This window comes from Thecamonas trahens, assembly GCF_000142905.1.
Source record: "Thecamonas trahens ATCC 50062 unplaced genomic scaffold supercont1.52, whole genome shotgun sequence".
Taxonomy (NCBI): Eukaryota; order Apusomonadida; family Apusomonadidae; genus Thecamonas; species Thecamonas trahens.
This window is the reverse complement of record NW_013657628.1, coordinates 247,833-260,118: the sequence shown is the minus strand read 5'-3', so window position 1 is coordinate 260,118 and position 12,286 is coordinate 247,833. Positions and strand designations below refer to the sequence as shown.

The 12,286-nt window shown below is 63.5% G+C and overlaps 4 protein-coding genes across 5 annotated transcripts in view; 2 read left to right on the top strand and 2 right to left on the bottom strand.

Moving 5' to 3' along the window:
• Positions 1 to 679: 679 nt before the first annotated feature.
• On the top strand, positions 680 to 5,508 carry AMSG_09641 (the record flags this gene model as incomplete). 2 transcript variants are annotated; one of them, XM_013898739.1, is made up of 3 exons in its annotated part: positions 680 to 795; positions 997 to 2,496; positions 3,078 to 5,508. In XM_013898739.1, 3 exons carry the CDS (start codon positions 712 to 714, stop codon positions 5,445 to 5,447), a joined length of 3,954 nt encoding a protein of 1,317 aa, XP_013754193.1. In that variant the 3' UTR covers positions 5,448 to 5,508. The 2 variants fall into 2 exon arrangements, with proteins under 2 accessions (XP_013754193.1, XP_013754194.1); XM_013898740.1 differs by lacking the exon at positions 680 to 795 and having other exon boundaries at positions 1,060 to 2,810; positions 2,837 to 5,508.
• AMSG_09640 (uncharacterized protein) lies at positions 5,473 to 6,324 on the bottom strand (the record flags this gene model as incomplete). The annotated part of the gene is made up of 3 exons (XM_013898738.1): positions 5,473 to 5,505; positions 5,534 to 6,068; positions 6,140 to 6,324. 3 exons carry the CDS (start codon positions 6,322 to 6,324, stop codon positions 5,473 to 5,475), a joined length of 753 nt encoding a protein of 250 aa, XP_013754192.1.
• Positions 6,325 to 7,461: 1,137 nt separating this feature from the next.
• On the top strand, positions 7,462 to 8,214 carry AMSG_09639 (uncharacterized protein; the record flags this gene model as incomplete). The annotated part of the gene is made up of 2 exons (XM_013898737.1): positions 7,462 to 7,592; positions 7,920 to 8,214. 2 exons carry the CDS (start codon positions 7,462 to 7,464, stop codon positions 8,212 to 8,214), a joined length of 426 nt encoding a protein of 141 aa, XP_013754191.1.
• Positions 8,215 to 9,049: 835 nt separating this feature from the next.
• The window catches only part of AMSG_09637 (ubiquitin carboxyl-terminal hydrolase 4), a 4,423-nt gene continuing 1,186 nt past the window's right edge, over positions 9,050 to 12,286 (bottom strand). Inside the window, exon 2 of the mRNA XM_013898736.1 lies at positions 9,050 to 12,090. Within this exon, the coding sequence (XP_013754190.1) occupies positions 9,090 to 12,090 (3,001 nt within the window). The 3' untranslated portion in view covers positions 9,050 to 9,089. The remainder of the gene's footprint in view (positions 12,091 to 12,286) is intronic.

Here is a 12,286-nt window from a genome sequence, read left to right as displayed (position 1 = left end):
TGTCCCCCCCACCTCCCCCCCCCCCCCCCCCCCCCACTCCCCTGCATCGCCATCCCCAGCACCCTGCCAACTGCCTCCCTCCCGCCCGCCCTCTTGCCGGCACCTCTCCGTTGCCACGCTGGGCAAGTGGGAGGGGCAAGTGCAAGGGGCAATCTCCCGTACCGAGGTAGACGAGGCCAAAGCAGAAGACGGACGTGGTGGCTTTGCAGAGGACATACACCGCCAGAGTCGGGTGGCTTGTCTTCTCGTCTCTGTCTCTGTTCCAGCTGTGGTGGGCTTGTCCATGCCTGGACTCGGGGAGGGGGGGGGGGGGGGGGCAACTGATCACAGTTGGCGCCAACACACACATCGGCCACCTGCAGCACACCACACGCCCTCACCCATGCTGCATGATACATATGCATGTAGTTACCTTTAGATCTTCGCCCTTTCCCGGCCGACCTACCCTCATGGCTCCCATATCAGGCCTGATCACAGTTGGCGCCAACACACACATCGGCCACAGGCCACAACACCCGCACCCAAACACCCTCACCCATGCCATCCACACTCCTTAATACATGCATGGGCTTATCACAGCCGATCTGTGCCCCCCCCCCGGTCATCGTCGAGACCCACCCACGTAGCTAGCCGGGAACAGGTTGGCGGCAACCGAGCCGTCACGGCCGCTGCCACTCAACGCGCTCTCGCTCACTGTGCCTCCCGAGGGTCATGTCGTCGCTCCGCACGCTACTGATCACAGGAGTGTCGCTCGAGTCTGTCATGTCCGAGGGCATGGACTCTAGGATAGCAAGGGTATGCTCTTTGTTTGTGTTCATCTTGTATTTTTTGAGTATGGGTGGGGGGATGGAGGGGGGCACACTGTCTCGGAAAGGTCGTGTTCATCGAAGCGACAGCCACACGTGCCGGAGTTGGGCGTCCCTTCCACAGGGGCTACACATGGCATGGTTACCATTATATGTCTACAACTTACATATGTCATACTTGTGAATGTAGGTTATCTCTAGGTATGGAGAAATCGAAAGTAGACACTATAACCATCCTGTTCTGAAGGTTACAATGAGGACGGCCGACGCCGCCGCCGCGGTTCGTCAGGCTCTCGATGGTCTCACCTTTCGTGATCAGACTTGGTCCATCGAGTTTGCCTCTCGAGTCGGATCAGACTTTGAGCTCATCGACGGAGCACACACACCGAGTGTCATCCAAGGCGAGAGCGAGATCGACCAAGGACTTCTCCATGCTCCTGCCTCCTCGCGCAATCTCGTCAATCGGACGTCGTCGCAGACTACGGCTGTTGCCCCGCTTGGAGGGAAGAGTAGGTATGTTGATGATGCGGGTACTGTCCAGGGCTCACCGTCCAAGCTCCGTAGGCCGCCGCTGAGCACCGTGCCCAAGTCGAGCATTTCCCAGTCGTTCAAGAGCGTTGCCTCATCCATCTCGTCTGCTTTCTCCGGCCTGCTGTTTGGCACAGAGGCCGAGAGCTCCGCTGCGGCCGAGCTGTCGATGGCCTCGGTCTCGCGCCTTGGCCCCGCCGCAGACCCTGCGCTAAGCTCGGGCTCTGTCGTCGGCCGCGAGCGCCCGATCACCCTTGCCGCAGACGAGGTCTCCATCCGCACATTTCTCGACTTTCTGAGCGACAAGCCGCGCCCGAGCCAGGCCACAGCCCTCCTCCGCCGGGTTGAGGCTCTTCGCAAGGCCGTCGAAGGCGACGAGCGCGTGCTGGTTTCAGGCCCGGCGCCGTCAGACGATGTCTTCTCCGACGCGCTCGTCGTCCCGGACGTCGCTGCCCACTTTCGCTGGCTCCTTGTCGACCTCTCGGGCGTCGAGACGCTTGTGCTCCTCTTTTCCCGGGTCGTCGACAACTTTGAGTTTTCCGCCACTCCCACCAGCTGCATCCTCATCCACATTGTCACCATCCTCTCCACCCTGGTCCGGACCTCGAGCGAGGCCGTCGACGCCCTGGTCGGCGATCTCCACGCCGAGCACCCGCCCGAGAACCTGGAGCAGCTGGTCACCGCGCTCTCGCTGCCGTCGTCCGACCTCCGATTCATGCTTCTCAACCTGCTGATGATGGTCACCGTCGTGCCTGCAGCTCATGCCCATGCCTCGGTCCTCTCCGCCTTTTCTGCCCGTGCCGTCATAGAGGAGGAGCCGCGGTTTCGCATTCTTGTTGCCCAGCTCGTTGCTGTTGTCGGCATGCTCGGCGTCCCCAAAGCGCTTGCCTCTATCGACAGCGTTGACGACGGCGCTCTCGCCCGCTGGCAGCTCAGACGCGATGCCGCTACCGTCGCGCCCGCCTCTGCCTCGCGGACTAGCGAGCTCGCGCTCGCCTCGGCTGCGCTCGGCCTCGTCAACGCGCTCATCAACCAGCCAGGCGACATCAATCTCCGCGTCCGGCTCAGGTCGGAGCTTATGGACTTGGGCTTTGAGCACCTGCTCTGCGCCCTCGAGCTAAGCCTCGACACAGACTGTACCGAGCTCCGCGCGAGCCACGAGGTTGTCGGCCAGGTCGACATGCTCCGCGTCCAGATCACCACCTTTACTGAGCGCTATATCTCGGACCGCTCTGCAGATCCCTGCTTCTCACACGTCAAGCTCGTCGAGGCGCTCCTTGCCCGCTGGAAAATGTCCGGTGATGGCAACCAGGCCGCCGTATCCTTTCTTGACGTCCTGCAGCGGCTCACAGTTGCCACTCAGATGCCCGGCGCCAACATTGCCCTCGTTCTTGACCGCATGCTCAGCGTTGTTGATGCCGAGCTCGAGCCTCTCATCGCACGCGGCGACGTCAGCTTTAGCTCCAACCCAGCCTGGTCCGACTTTTCTTCGGGACAAGGAGTCCTGACCCCCGGAGACGCGATGCCGCTACCGTCGCGCCCGCCTCTGCCTCGCGGACTAGCGAGCTCGCGCTCGCCTCGGCTGCGCTCGGCCTCGTCAACGCGCTCATCAACCAGCCAGGCGACATCAATCTCCGCGTCCGGCTCAGGTCGGAGCTTATGGACTTGGGCTTTGAGCACCTGCTCTGCGCCCTCGAGCTAAGCCTCGACGCAGACTGTACCGAGCTCCGCGCGAGCCACGAGGTTGTCGGCCAGGTCGACATGCTCCGCGTCCAGATCACCACCTTTACTGAGCGCTATATCTCGGACCGCTCTGCAGATCCCTGCTTCTCACACGTCAAGCTCGTCGAGGCGCTCCTTGCCCGCTGGAAAATGTCCGGTGATGGCAACCAGGCCGCCGTATCCTTTCTTGACGTCCTGCAGCGGCTCACAGTTGCCACTCAGATGCCCGGCGCCAACATTGCCCTCGTTCTTGACCGCATGCTCAGCGTTGTTGATGCCGAGCTCGAGCCTCTCATCGCACGCGGCGACGTCAGCTTTAGCTCCAACCCAGCCTGGTCCGACTTTTCTTCGGACGACGACTCGGACGAGGCCTTTGACCGCTCGGTCGCCGCCCACACCGCAGGCACCCATGCCGCCGACCCCATCTACACCCGCCTCTCCGAATCGATCTTGCCCAGTGGCTCGCCTGCGACGGCCCCGTTCCTCCCGGCAACCGCCCTCTCTGCCATCGACCCGCGCGTGCTGAGCGTGCCGGCCGACGTCGCCGCCGGTCTAGGCTGTGGAAGAGGTCACGGGTCCGGCTCTGGGGCCGGCTCTGGAGCCGGCTCTGGAGCCGACTCTGGAGCCGACTCTGGAGCCGGCTCTGGCTCTGGTAGCGGGGAAAAGTATGCTGACGAGCCCAAGCCCGAGCCCGAGCCCGAGCCGGCATCGGAGTCGACTCCGCCACCGCCGCCGCCACCGCCGCCGCCACCGCCGCCGCCGACCACTGCTCCACCTCCGCCACCACCGCCGCCACCACCATCCACCATCCCGCCGCCACCGCCAGGGATTTTCGCAACCAGTGGCAATGCCGCCGCAAACCCTTCGTCGGCGCCGAATGTGCGGACGCGCAAGGTCTTCCTCAAGGCGGTCAAGGCACCGGCCGACGAGTCGGTGTGGAGCAAGGAAGTGACACCCGAGGAGCTGGTGGTCACGCCCGAGACGCTTGTTGAAGCTTTTTCGCTGCGGTCGAATGACGCCGGCGATAGCAAGCGCAGCGGCGGTTCCGACGACGACGACGATAGCAAGTTGTCCCGCAGCAAGCGTGCACAGCCGAGCGCGACGGTTCTCTCGGGGCCGAGCGTGTCCATGAATGTGGAGATCAATCTCCGCAAGCTGACGACTGCGTACTCGACCGACGTCCTCGTTGCCGGCCTCCGCGACCTCTCGCCAGACGTGCTCACCCGCGAGAACGTCAAGGCGCTGGCCAAGGCTGTTGAGGCTGCAGGCAAGGCCGACGAGCTCGACCCGGTGCTAGCTGGCTTTGCCGGCGAGCTCGCTCACCTGCCCGCCAACGAGCGGCTACTGGTGCGGGTGGCGCGGGTCCCGCACTGGCGGCAGCGGCTGCAGGTGGCCGGTGCCATCCATGAGTTTGAGCACGACGTCGGCGAGGTCGTCATCCAGGCCGAGCGGATTGAGCGGGTGCTTGCTGCCATCTTTGACTCTGCGCCGCTCCATCGCATGCTCCACCGGCTCCTCTTCTGCTGCAACGTGCTCAACGGTAAGCTCGGTGCGCGCGGCGAAGCTGCGGGCTTTCGGCTCGGCTCGCTCATCCAGGTGTGCGAGACGAGGTCCGAGGCATCGCCCGGCACCCGGGCGATCACGCTCCTCGAGTTTGTGCTCCGCGCCATGGAGAGAGCCGAGACTGGTGGCGTCCGCGACGAGCTGCGTGCGCTGCATAACCTGGAGCCGATCTTCAAGCGCGGCGCAGGCATGCAGCTGGGTGTCATCACCGCTAACGCTGACAAGGTCAGGGCCGTGCTAAGCTCAGCCCAGGAGCTGCTGACGTTGCTGATCGCTGGCGATGGTCCGTGCGCCGACGAGCTCGCAGTTGTAGCCAGGCTGCAGGAGTTTGTGACAGCAGCCGAGTCGCGAATGGGCGAGCTCGACGCGGTCCTCGCCGAGCTGCAGGCACGGTGGGCGCAAGCTGGTGCGTTTCTATGCGAACAGGCCATGCCGTTTGCCGAAGTCGCTGAGACACTGTACGCCTTTCTCCGCTCGGTCTCCAACACGACGACAGCCATCCGGATTGCAGATGAGAAGGAGCGCAAGCGCGAGCGGCGGCGGAAGCGCAAGGCCGAAGAGAAGGAACGGCGCAAGACTAAGTCCAAGGCCAAGAGAGCGCGCCCCGAGGCCGAGCAGGCCCGTGCTGTCGACGCCGGCCTGGAGGCGGTGCTCTCGCCACGCGCGCCAAGTCGCGGGCGCTCCCCGGCCGCGGCCTTTTCACCAGTCGCCCAGCCTCCGCCGCTCCAGCTAGGCTCCGAGTGGTCGCCCGAGGCCTCGCTCCGGTCGCAGGCGCAGTTTGACCGTCGCATCTACGCGCTCGTCCATGCTAAGCGCCGCGGCTCGTGACCGTCTACGGCGTGGTTTTACAAAGTCAGGAGAGCTGGTTCGTAAACAGTGACGACAGCTGGCGCTGGGCTGGCAGAGTGGGCCACGAGGAGGTCGACTACCGCCTCCGCAGCGTCTGCCGGAGCGTCAGGGCTCTGCCGGCGTGCGAGGGCGCGCCGGAGAGGGCCATGAGCGTGAAAGGAAATATCAGAGAGGGAAGGCGCGTCGAGGAGGACGGCGACGGCCGGAGCGTTGCTTGCGTCGATGGCAAGCGCGAGCGCGTGGCGGAGATCAAGCCCGTGGTCATCAGCGACCATGAGCAGAACTTCGAGCGCAGGCAAGGCGTCAAGCGCAGCCGCGACGTGGCGAGTCGTGAACACCACGCCGTCGGTGAGCGCCAGCAGCGCAAGGATGTCGATGTGTGGGCCGGTGACGATGGCGGTGAGAGCGGCATCGGCGGCTACAGATCGGCGGACGCCTCCAGCCTCGACGAGGACGCGGACAGCCTCGACGCATCCGGCGTTGGCTGCCGCCAGCAATGCCGACTCGCCAGCCGCCCACGGCGGCGTGACCCTCGCCTTGGCCGCCGGCATTGACGCGCCTGGCCGCTCCAGCACGACCGCCACCAGCAAGCGCAGCCAACTGCGATGTGGCGGGGAAGCCCGCGGGGGGATCATAGTGAGCAAGATGGTATCGCACAGCTTGGAGGAGACTCCGGGGCCGGCCAGATGAGCACGAGCAGTCTCCCATTTGGCTGCCCGTGTGGCTGCGAGCGCTGGATGGACGCGATGACTAACCAGGTTGGCAGCGGGCCTGGGATGTTGGCGACGAGCAGGACGCCTGGCACGACGAGCACTATTGGTGCCATAGGCATGATGACCGCCACGTTGATCGGCATGACGACCACGACCACGACCACGACCACCATCACGACCACCATCACCACCACGACCACGATCACCACCACGACCACCATCATCACGACCACGATCACCACCACGACCACCATCACCATCACCACCACGACCACCATCATCACGACCACGATCACGACCACGACCACGATCACCATCACCACTGCCATGGCCATCACCACCATCATCATCATCATCATCACACGCACTCTCCAACAATGCGTCAACATGCCGATGATGACCAGTACGAGTGAGACCATGATTGCCGTCATGATCACCATGGTCGAGAGAGGGACCAGGTGGTGTGATACGGGACGGTTGCGAAGGACGGGGACGGAGTGGGCCAGAGCTGGAGCTGGAGCCAGGGCTGGAGCCAGGGCTGGAGCCAGGGCTCGAGCCAGGGCCAGCAATGTCTATGGAAGACATGGAGGGAGTGTGGCCCATGGGTATGGGCATGGGATGCCCCCGTGGGTGGAGTGTATCGTCGTGGTCTGCCCGTTACCTATGGCGGTCACCTACGGCTGCTGTCGTCTGCTCAAATGGCCGTGGATGGTTACCCGAAACTGGCCAACGATGAATTTCATGAAGAGATAATCGTACCTGCCACACATCCACATCCACACACACACACACACACACATCGTGCACCACACCACGCTGTGTTCATCGAGACATGTCAAGTACTTGAGCTACACAACACACAGCTCGCACTGTGGTTGTCACTGTGAGTATCGACTTATATCGCTTCCAAACACCACTCGTGGTCAACGCCATCGGTATTTTTCTGTCTCCTCATCCTCCTCCTCCTCCCCAACACACTCTACGCACAGACAATCCCGCCTACCTCTCACCTCCAGACAAGACTCCCCACATATTACCTACACTTTAACTTCTCTTGCCCCCCCCCCCCTTCATCCGTGCAGGTAGCGTGATGTGAGACGTTGCGCGCTGGTTGTTGCTGCGTAACAGAGCCACCGAAAAATCGGCGGGGAAAATAGCACGCAAATAGCCATGGCTTCTTTCGCTTGAAGCCCGTGCACTAGTACCGGTCGCTGCTGTCGGTTCCGCTCTATGTGACCGTCAAAGCCGCACCCGGGTCGGTGGAGTCGGCCGTGGGTCGCATGGTGGCTGCCGACGCGCCGATGGCTAGTCCCGGCCCTGACGCCGCCGCCAGCACAGGCGGATCGTTGCCGTCGGGCCAGAACTCGGCAGTGACATGGTCGCTCGCAGCCGCCGCCTTTGTAGTGGAAGCGTCCGTCGCCACTGGCGTGGCGTAATACGCGCGCTCCCGCAACTCGCACGTTCACCTCGACGGCGAGTCTTTCTCGGAATCACTGTCCAGTCAGCCGAGCGATCGCAAGGCCGGCAAGCGAGTATGTGCACCCCCCCCCCCCCCCCCCCCCCTCCCTCCCCCACCCCCACTCCTTCCCCGTCGCCCGTCGCCCGTCGCCCTTCTCTCTCCCCCCCACCCCCCAAAGCCACCCAGAGCCACCACCACCTCGACCGAGCCACGTCAAACAGCCACGACTTGGCATCATACACCGAGTCAAGACGACGCATGCATCATGGCTGACTACAGCGAGCCCGGCGTGTCTACACTCGGACGAGGACGGTCGTCATACTGGCGGATCGAGCGAGGACGGGTAGCCGAGGGCACACGGCATCTCTGCCGAGAGTGCAAGGCGTACATCACAAAGGGCTCAAAGTACATCATCCGCCACGGCGCACGCATACAGCTCCGCTACCACCAAGAGTGCTTCTCAGGCGATGCAGATCCGAGATCACAGGCCGGATCGTCGTATGCCACAGACAAGAAGAGACTCAATATCGCTCAAGCTCCGCCTGCTGATCCGGGCAAGGGCAAGTTCTTCTAACGGTCGCCACTCTGCCACACTGCCGCCGTTCCCTCCTCTTGGGACGGCCGGTGAGTCTACTGTGTGTAGATGCTAAACCTGTTGTTTACATCTCGCCGCACCTCCCCCTGTCCTCTCTCATGCCCACGCTGATCTGCAGGCTGATCTGGGGCTGACCACCATGATCACCCCACACGTCACCGTGTTTACTTCCCAAAGCCTCCCCCGCTCCCCGATTTCGCTACGAGCTCCGAGTCCGCGATCGCGACCGCGCCCTTGCACCAACCTTGCCATCGTCGCCTCCGCCCCGCTGGGCACGTCCACGTGGCTTGATGGTCGCCGCCTTCGATGTGACCTTGGACTCTTTCTTGGTCGTCTTGGGCTTCTTCTCCTTCTTCTTGGTCGCCTTGGGCCTCTTCTTAGGTTTGATCTCCGCGTACGCCAGTGCCTTCTCCAGCCACGGGAGCCACTCGGACGAGGGGAGGGTGACCCAGAGCCATTCCTTGAACACCGATCCGGTCTTGATGGAGAAGGCCTTGCCCACGCCGGCCTCGATGGCAGCCGCCACGTCATCGGCCGGTAGCTTGATCACCATTCCCGAGTCCTCGTAATGCGCAGCGGCGGCAAACTCATCGTTGCTCGCCGCACGGAGGCACCGCTGCCGCATCAGCGTGCCCTCCACCGCTCGCCCGCTCTCCACAAGCGGCGTCGCCACACGCCAGAACTCGTCATTGTCCGGCACCTTCATCGTCGTTCGATCTCCCTCGAGGTGAGTATGGCTTGCTGACTCTCCCTTCCCCTCCCTGCGCCACGGCCCGTGTCAGGTGCGCACGCCACCGTCTCTGCTTGCAAAAGGTTGGGGCGGAGTTTTTTTACGTGGAGGGGCGATGGAAGCCCTACTCATCGCGCCGGACGTAGAACAGAAGGTACGCCGAGGGATCGACGACGCGGTCAGCAGAGGTCCTGGAGACGTGCGAGTCGTTGCACAGGTACCACTCACCGTCCTCGGCCGAGCGGGCGACAGCGGTGTAGTGGCCGCCACCGAGGCCGCCCGAGTGGCGCGAGACGGCAAAGAGGTCGTAGATCCCGCCCGAGCTAGAGTCCATGACGTATGGTGCCATGTCAAGACCCTCGAGCGGAAAGTCGACAACGCATGAGATCTTCTCGCGAATGCGCGACGAGAAGGTGAACCGCTTGAGCTGGATAACAAGGATCTTGGGTGTCGACCAGACCTCCATCTTCTTACGCGCCTGCCGGAACTCGCTGCACTTTGAGCAGTACCACATGTCATCCTCGGAGAGCGTCTCCTCCTTGGCAAACGCCTCGAGGCATGACGCGAGGTTGACCTCCGTCTTGCTGGCGGCCTTGAGCTCCTTCACCGATGGGTGCTCCTCAAGATCGCGCTCAATGACGGCGCCTGTCGCCGTCGCCGTTCCGGCCGCCACTCCGATGACCTGCGCCTTCTCCAGCGCGGCAGCACTCCAGTGGACCGCCACCGACGAGCGCGCGAGCAGGTCAACGCTGGCCAGCGTCTCGTCATCTGGGATCTCGCACCCGGAGCACCGCGCCTTTGACGGACACAGCGCGCACACCGTCCCGGTCGACGAGACTAGAACGAGCGAGACCAGCCTGTTGCCCTCGGCGTCCACAGCGTCAAACAACTCGGCGCCCGGATCGCTGACGCACGCCTTGGTCCGCACCGCATTGACCACCTGTGCCCGCAGCTGGGCGTTTGTCAGCGTGCCGTCGAGGTAGGTAAAGACAAGCGGGAGGCCAAAGAGGCCCATGCGGTAGGTCGTCACCGTCCGCGACGGCTGGTACGCCGACTTGATCTTGCGCCGCTGGATGACCTGGACAATGGCCGCCGCGGGCGGCGCCGGTGCTGCGTCCGGAGCGTCGGCCTCTGCCGCCGCCTTTGCCGCTGCGGCCTTGGCCTTGGCCGCCGCACCGCCGCGGGTGTAGTACGAGGTGGCGGTGTAGACCGGCTTGACTGGGTCGGCCACCTCGTGAGAGACGAGGAAGACCCGCTGGACCACTCCGTCGCGCATCTGTCGCACCGGCCGCCACGGCGGGAGTGTGTTGAGCATCCGCGAGCCGTACACGTCGGCAAAGACGAGTCGCCCACTCTCGATGTCCAGCGTTTCGGCCAGCTGCTGGCGAACGTCGGCAAGCGTGCTGTGGACAGAGACCTGGACCGCGACCTTGATCGCTGGCTTGTCGAGCGATGAGACGACAGCGTGCACAAGCTTCGAGTTCTTGACCGGGAGCGGGAGCTGGAGGTAGAGATACGGGTCAAAGGTGATCGAGACCCGCCCACAACCCTCGGCCGGACACACCACCGTCGACTTGAACTGCGCCTGAAAGGTGTCGACAATGAACGACTTGTTTCGCAGGAGATGCCGCTCCCAAGCTTCGGCCGCAACCTCGGCATCGGGCCGTCCATCTGACTCGAGCTTCTCTGTCGGCGGCTTGTCCAGCACCCGGTTGAGGTCCTCATGGAGACCGTCGAGCAGAAAGCCGAGTAGCTCCTGCGAGTCGTGCTGCTGAAAGCCCGAAAACTGCGGTGCAAACTTGCCGATCAGCGCCTTGAACCGCGTCGGTGAGACCGAGGTGTACTGCCCGGACCACAGGTCGCGCACCAGCTCGGCGTACACCGTCGCGAGCTTGCCCTCCATCCCCAGCGGGTTAGTCGTGTTGACGTCGTCGGTGTACGCACCCGAGAGAAAGTACTCGGTGAGGACCGTCGTGTTCGAGAGGCACTGCAGCGCCGAGTTCATAAAGCACGTGTTGCCCAGGTTCGAAAGCCCGGTCGCACCGCGGACCGGCGGCTTGCCCGGCCGCGATCCGTAGCTCGTCCGCGACCACGCCGAGGTCCGTGTTGCACCTGCGCCCGTCCGCAGCGCCCGCCCGGCCTCGGCTGCCCGCGACGTCTCCACACCGGACGTCGCCCAGCTCCGGGACGTCGCACCAGCTGAGACTGCAGAGGCCGGCGCCGTCGCTGCTGGTGCTGCGCCAGCCGCACTGCTCCGCACTCTATCAAGCGGCCACTTCTTGTCCGAGTCCTGGGTCTCGATAAGAAAGATGGTCTCGTCCTGCACGCCAAGATCGCCCAGCAAGAGCTTCATCTCGTCTTTCTCCACCATCCGGTACTCGCTCACCGGCGCGTTAAGGTCCGGCATGAGCCAGAACCGCGTCGAGTACGGCGGGGTCGAGTAGCCGGCACACGCGTCAAGCCGGAACATGACAAAGGTGAGGTAGGTCGAGACCCAGATCTTATGCACAGACTTGACGTCAATGCACTTGCTTGTCGCGCTCCACCTCAGCGTGTAGACCGTGACCGGGTAGAGGTCCACACGCAGCTCGCGCCGCTGGCCTACCGCCACTACCTGCCGTGCCAACTGCGGCCCGCCGCCGTACCACGCCTCGAGGTTGGCATACAGCTCTTGCGGCACAAGGACGTAGTCGACGTCTGCACGAATGTCCTTCCGCAGCCGCGGTGGCTCCAGCGCCTCCTTCTCCAACTCCTCCATCGACCGCGGCAGCGCAGCCACACCCTTGCCGCCACCGCCGCTGTCCACGGACTTTGTCTCCTCACCATCGCCGTCGTCCTCCTCCTTCCCTTTGTCTTTCCCGGCCGTGTTCTCGGTGGCATCGATGTTGCCCGCCAAGCCCTGGTTCTCCTCGCCCGGAGTCTCAGCATCCTCGTCACCGTCTTCGACCGCAACAAGATGATCGTTACTGATAGGGCCTGGATGGGGAGCGCCTGATGCCACGTGGGCGACAAAGGCCTCCATCCATGGCGCCGACACCACACACCATGTCGCCTTGCCTTGCAGCGGCTTGTCTTTCAGACGAAGGTACGTTTCATGTTGCTTTTCCACCGGAGGGATTGTCGACCTGTCACACGCAGCACATCGCCAAACACGCAGCACATTGCCAAGCACGGCACATCGCCAAGCACAGCATAATACCAAACACGCAGCACATTGCCAAGCACAGCACATCGCCAAGCACAGCACATTGCCAAGCACAGTACATCGCCAAGCACAGCATAATACCAAACACGCAGCACATTGCCAAGCACAGCACATTG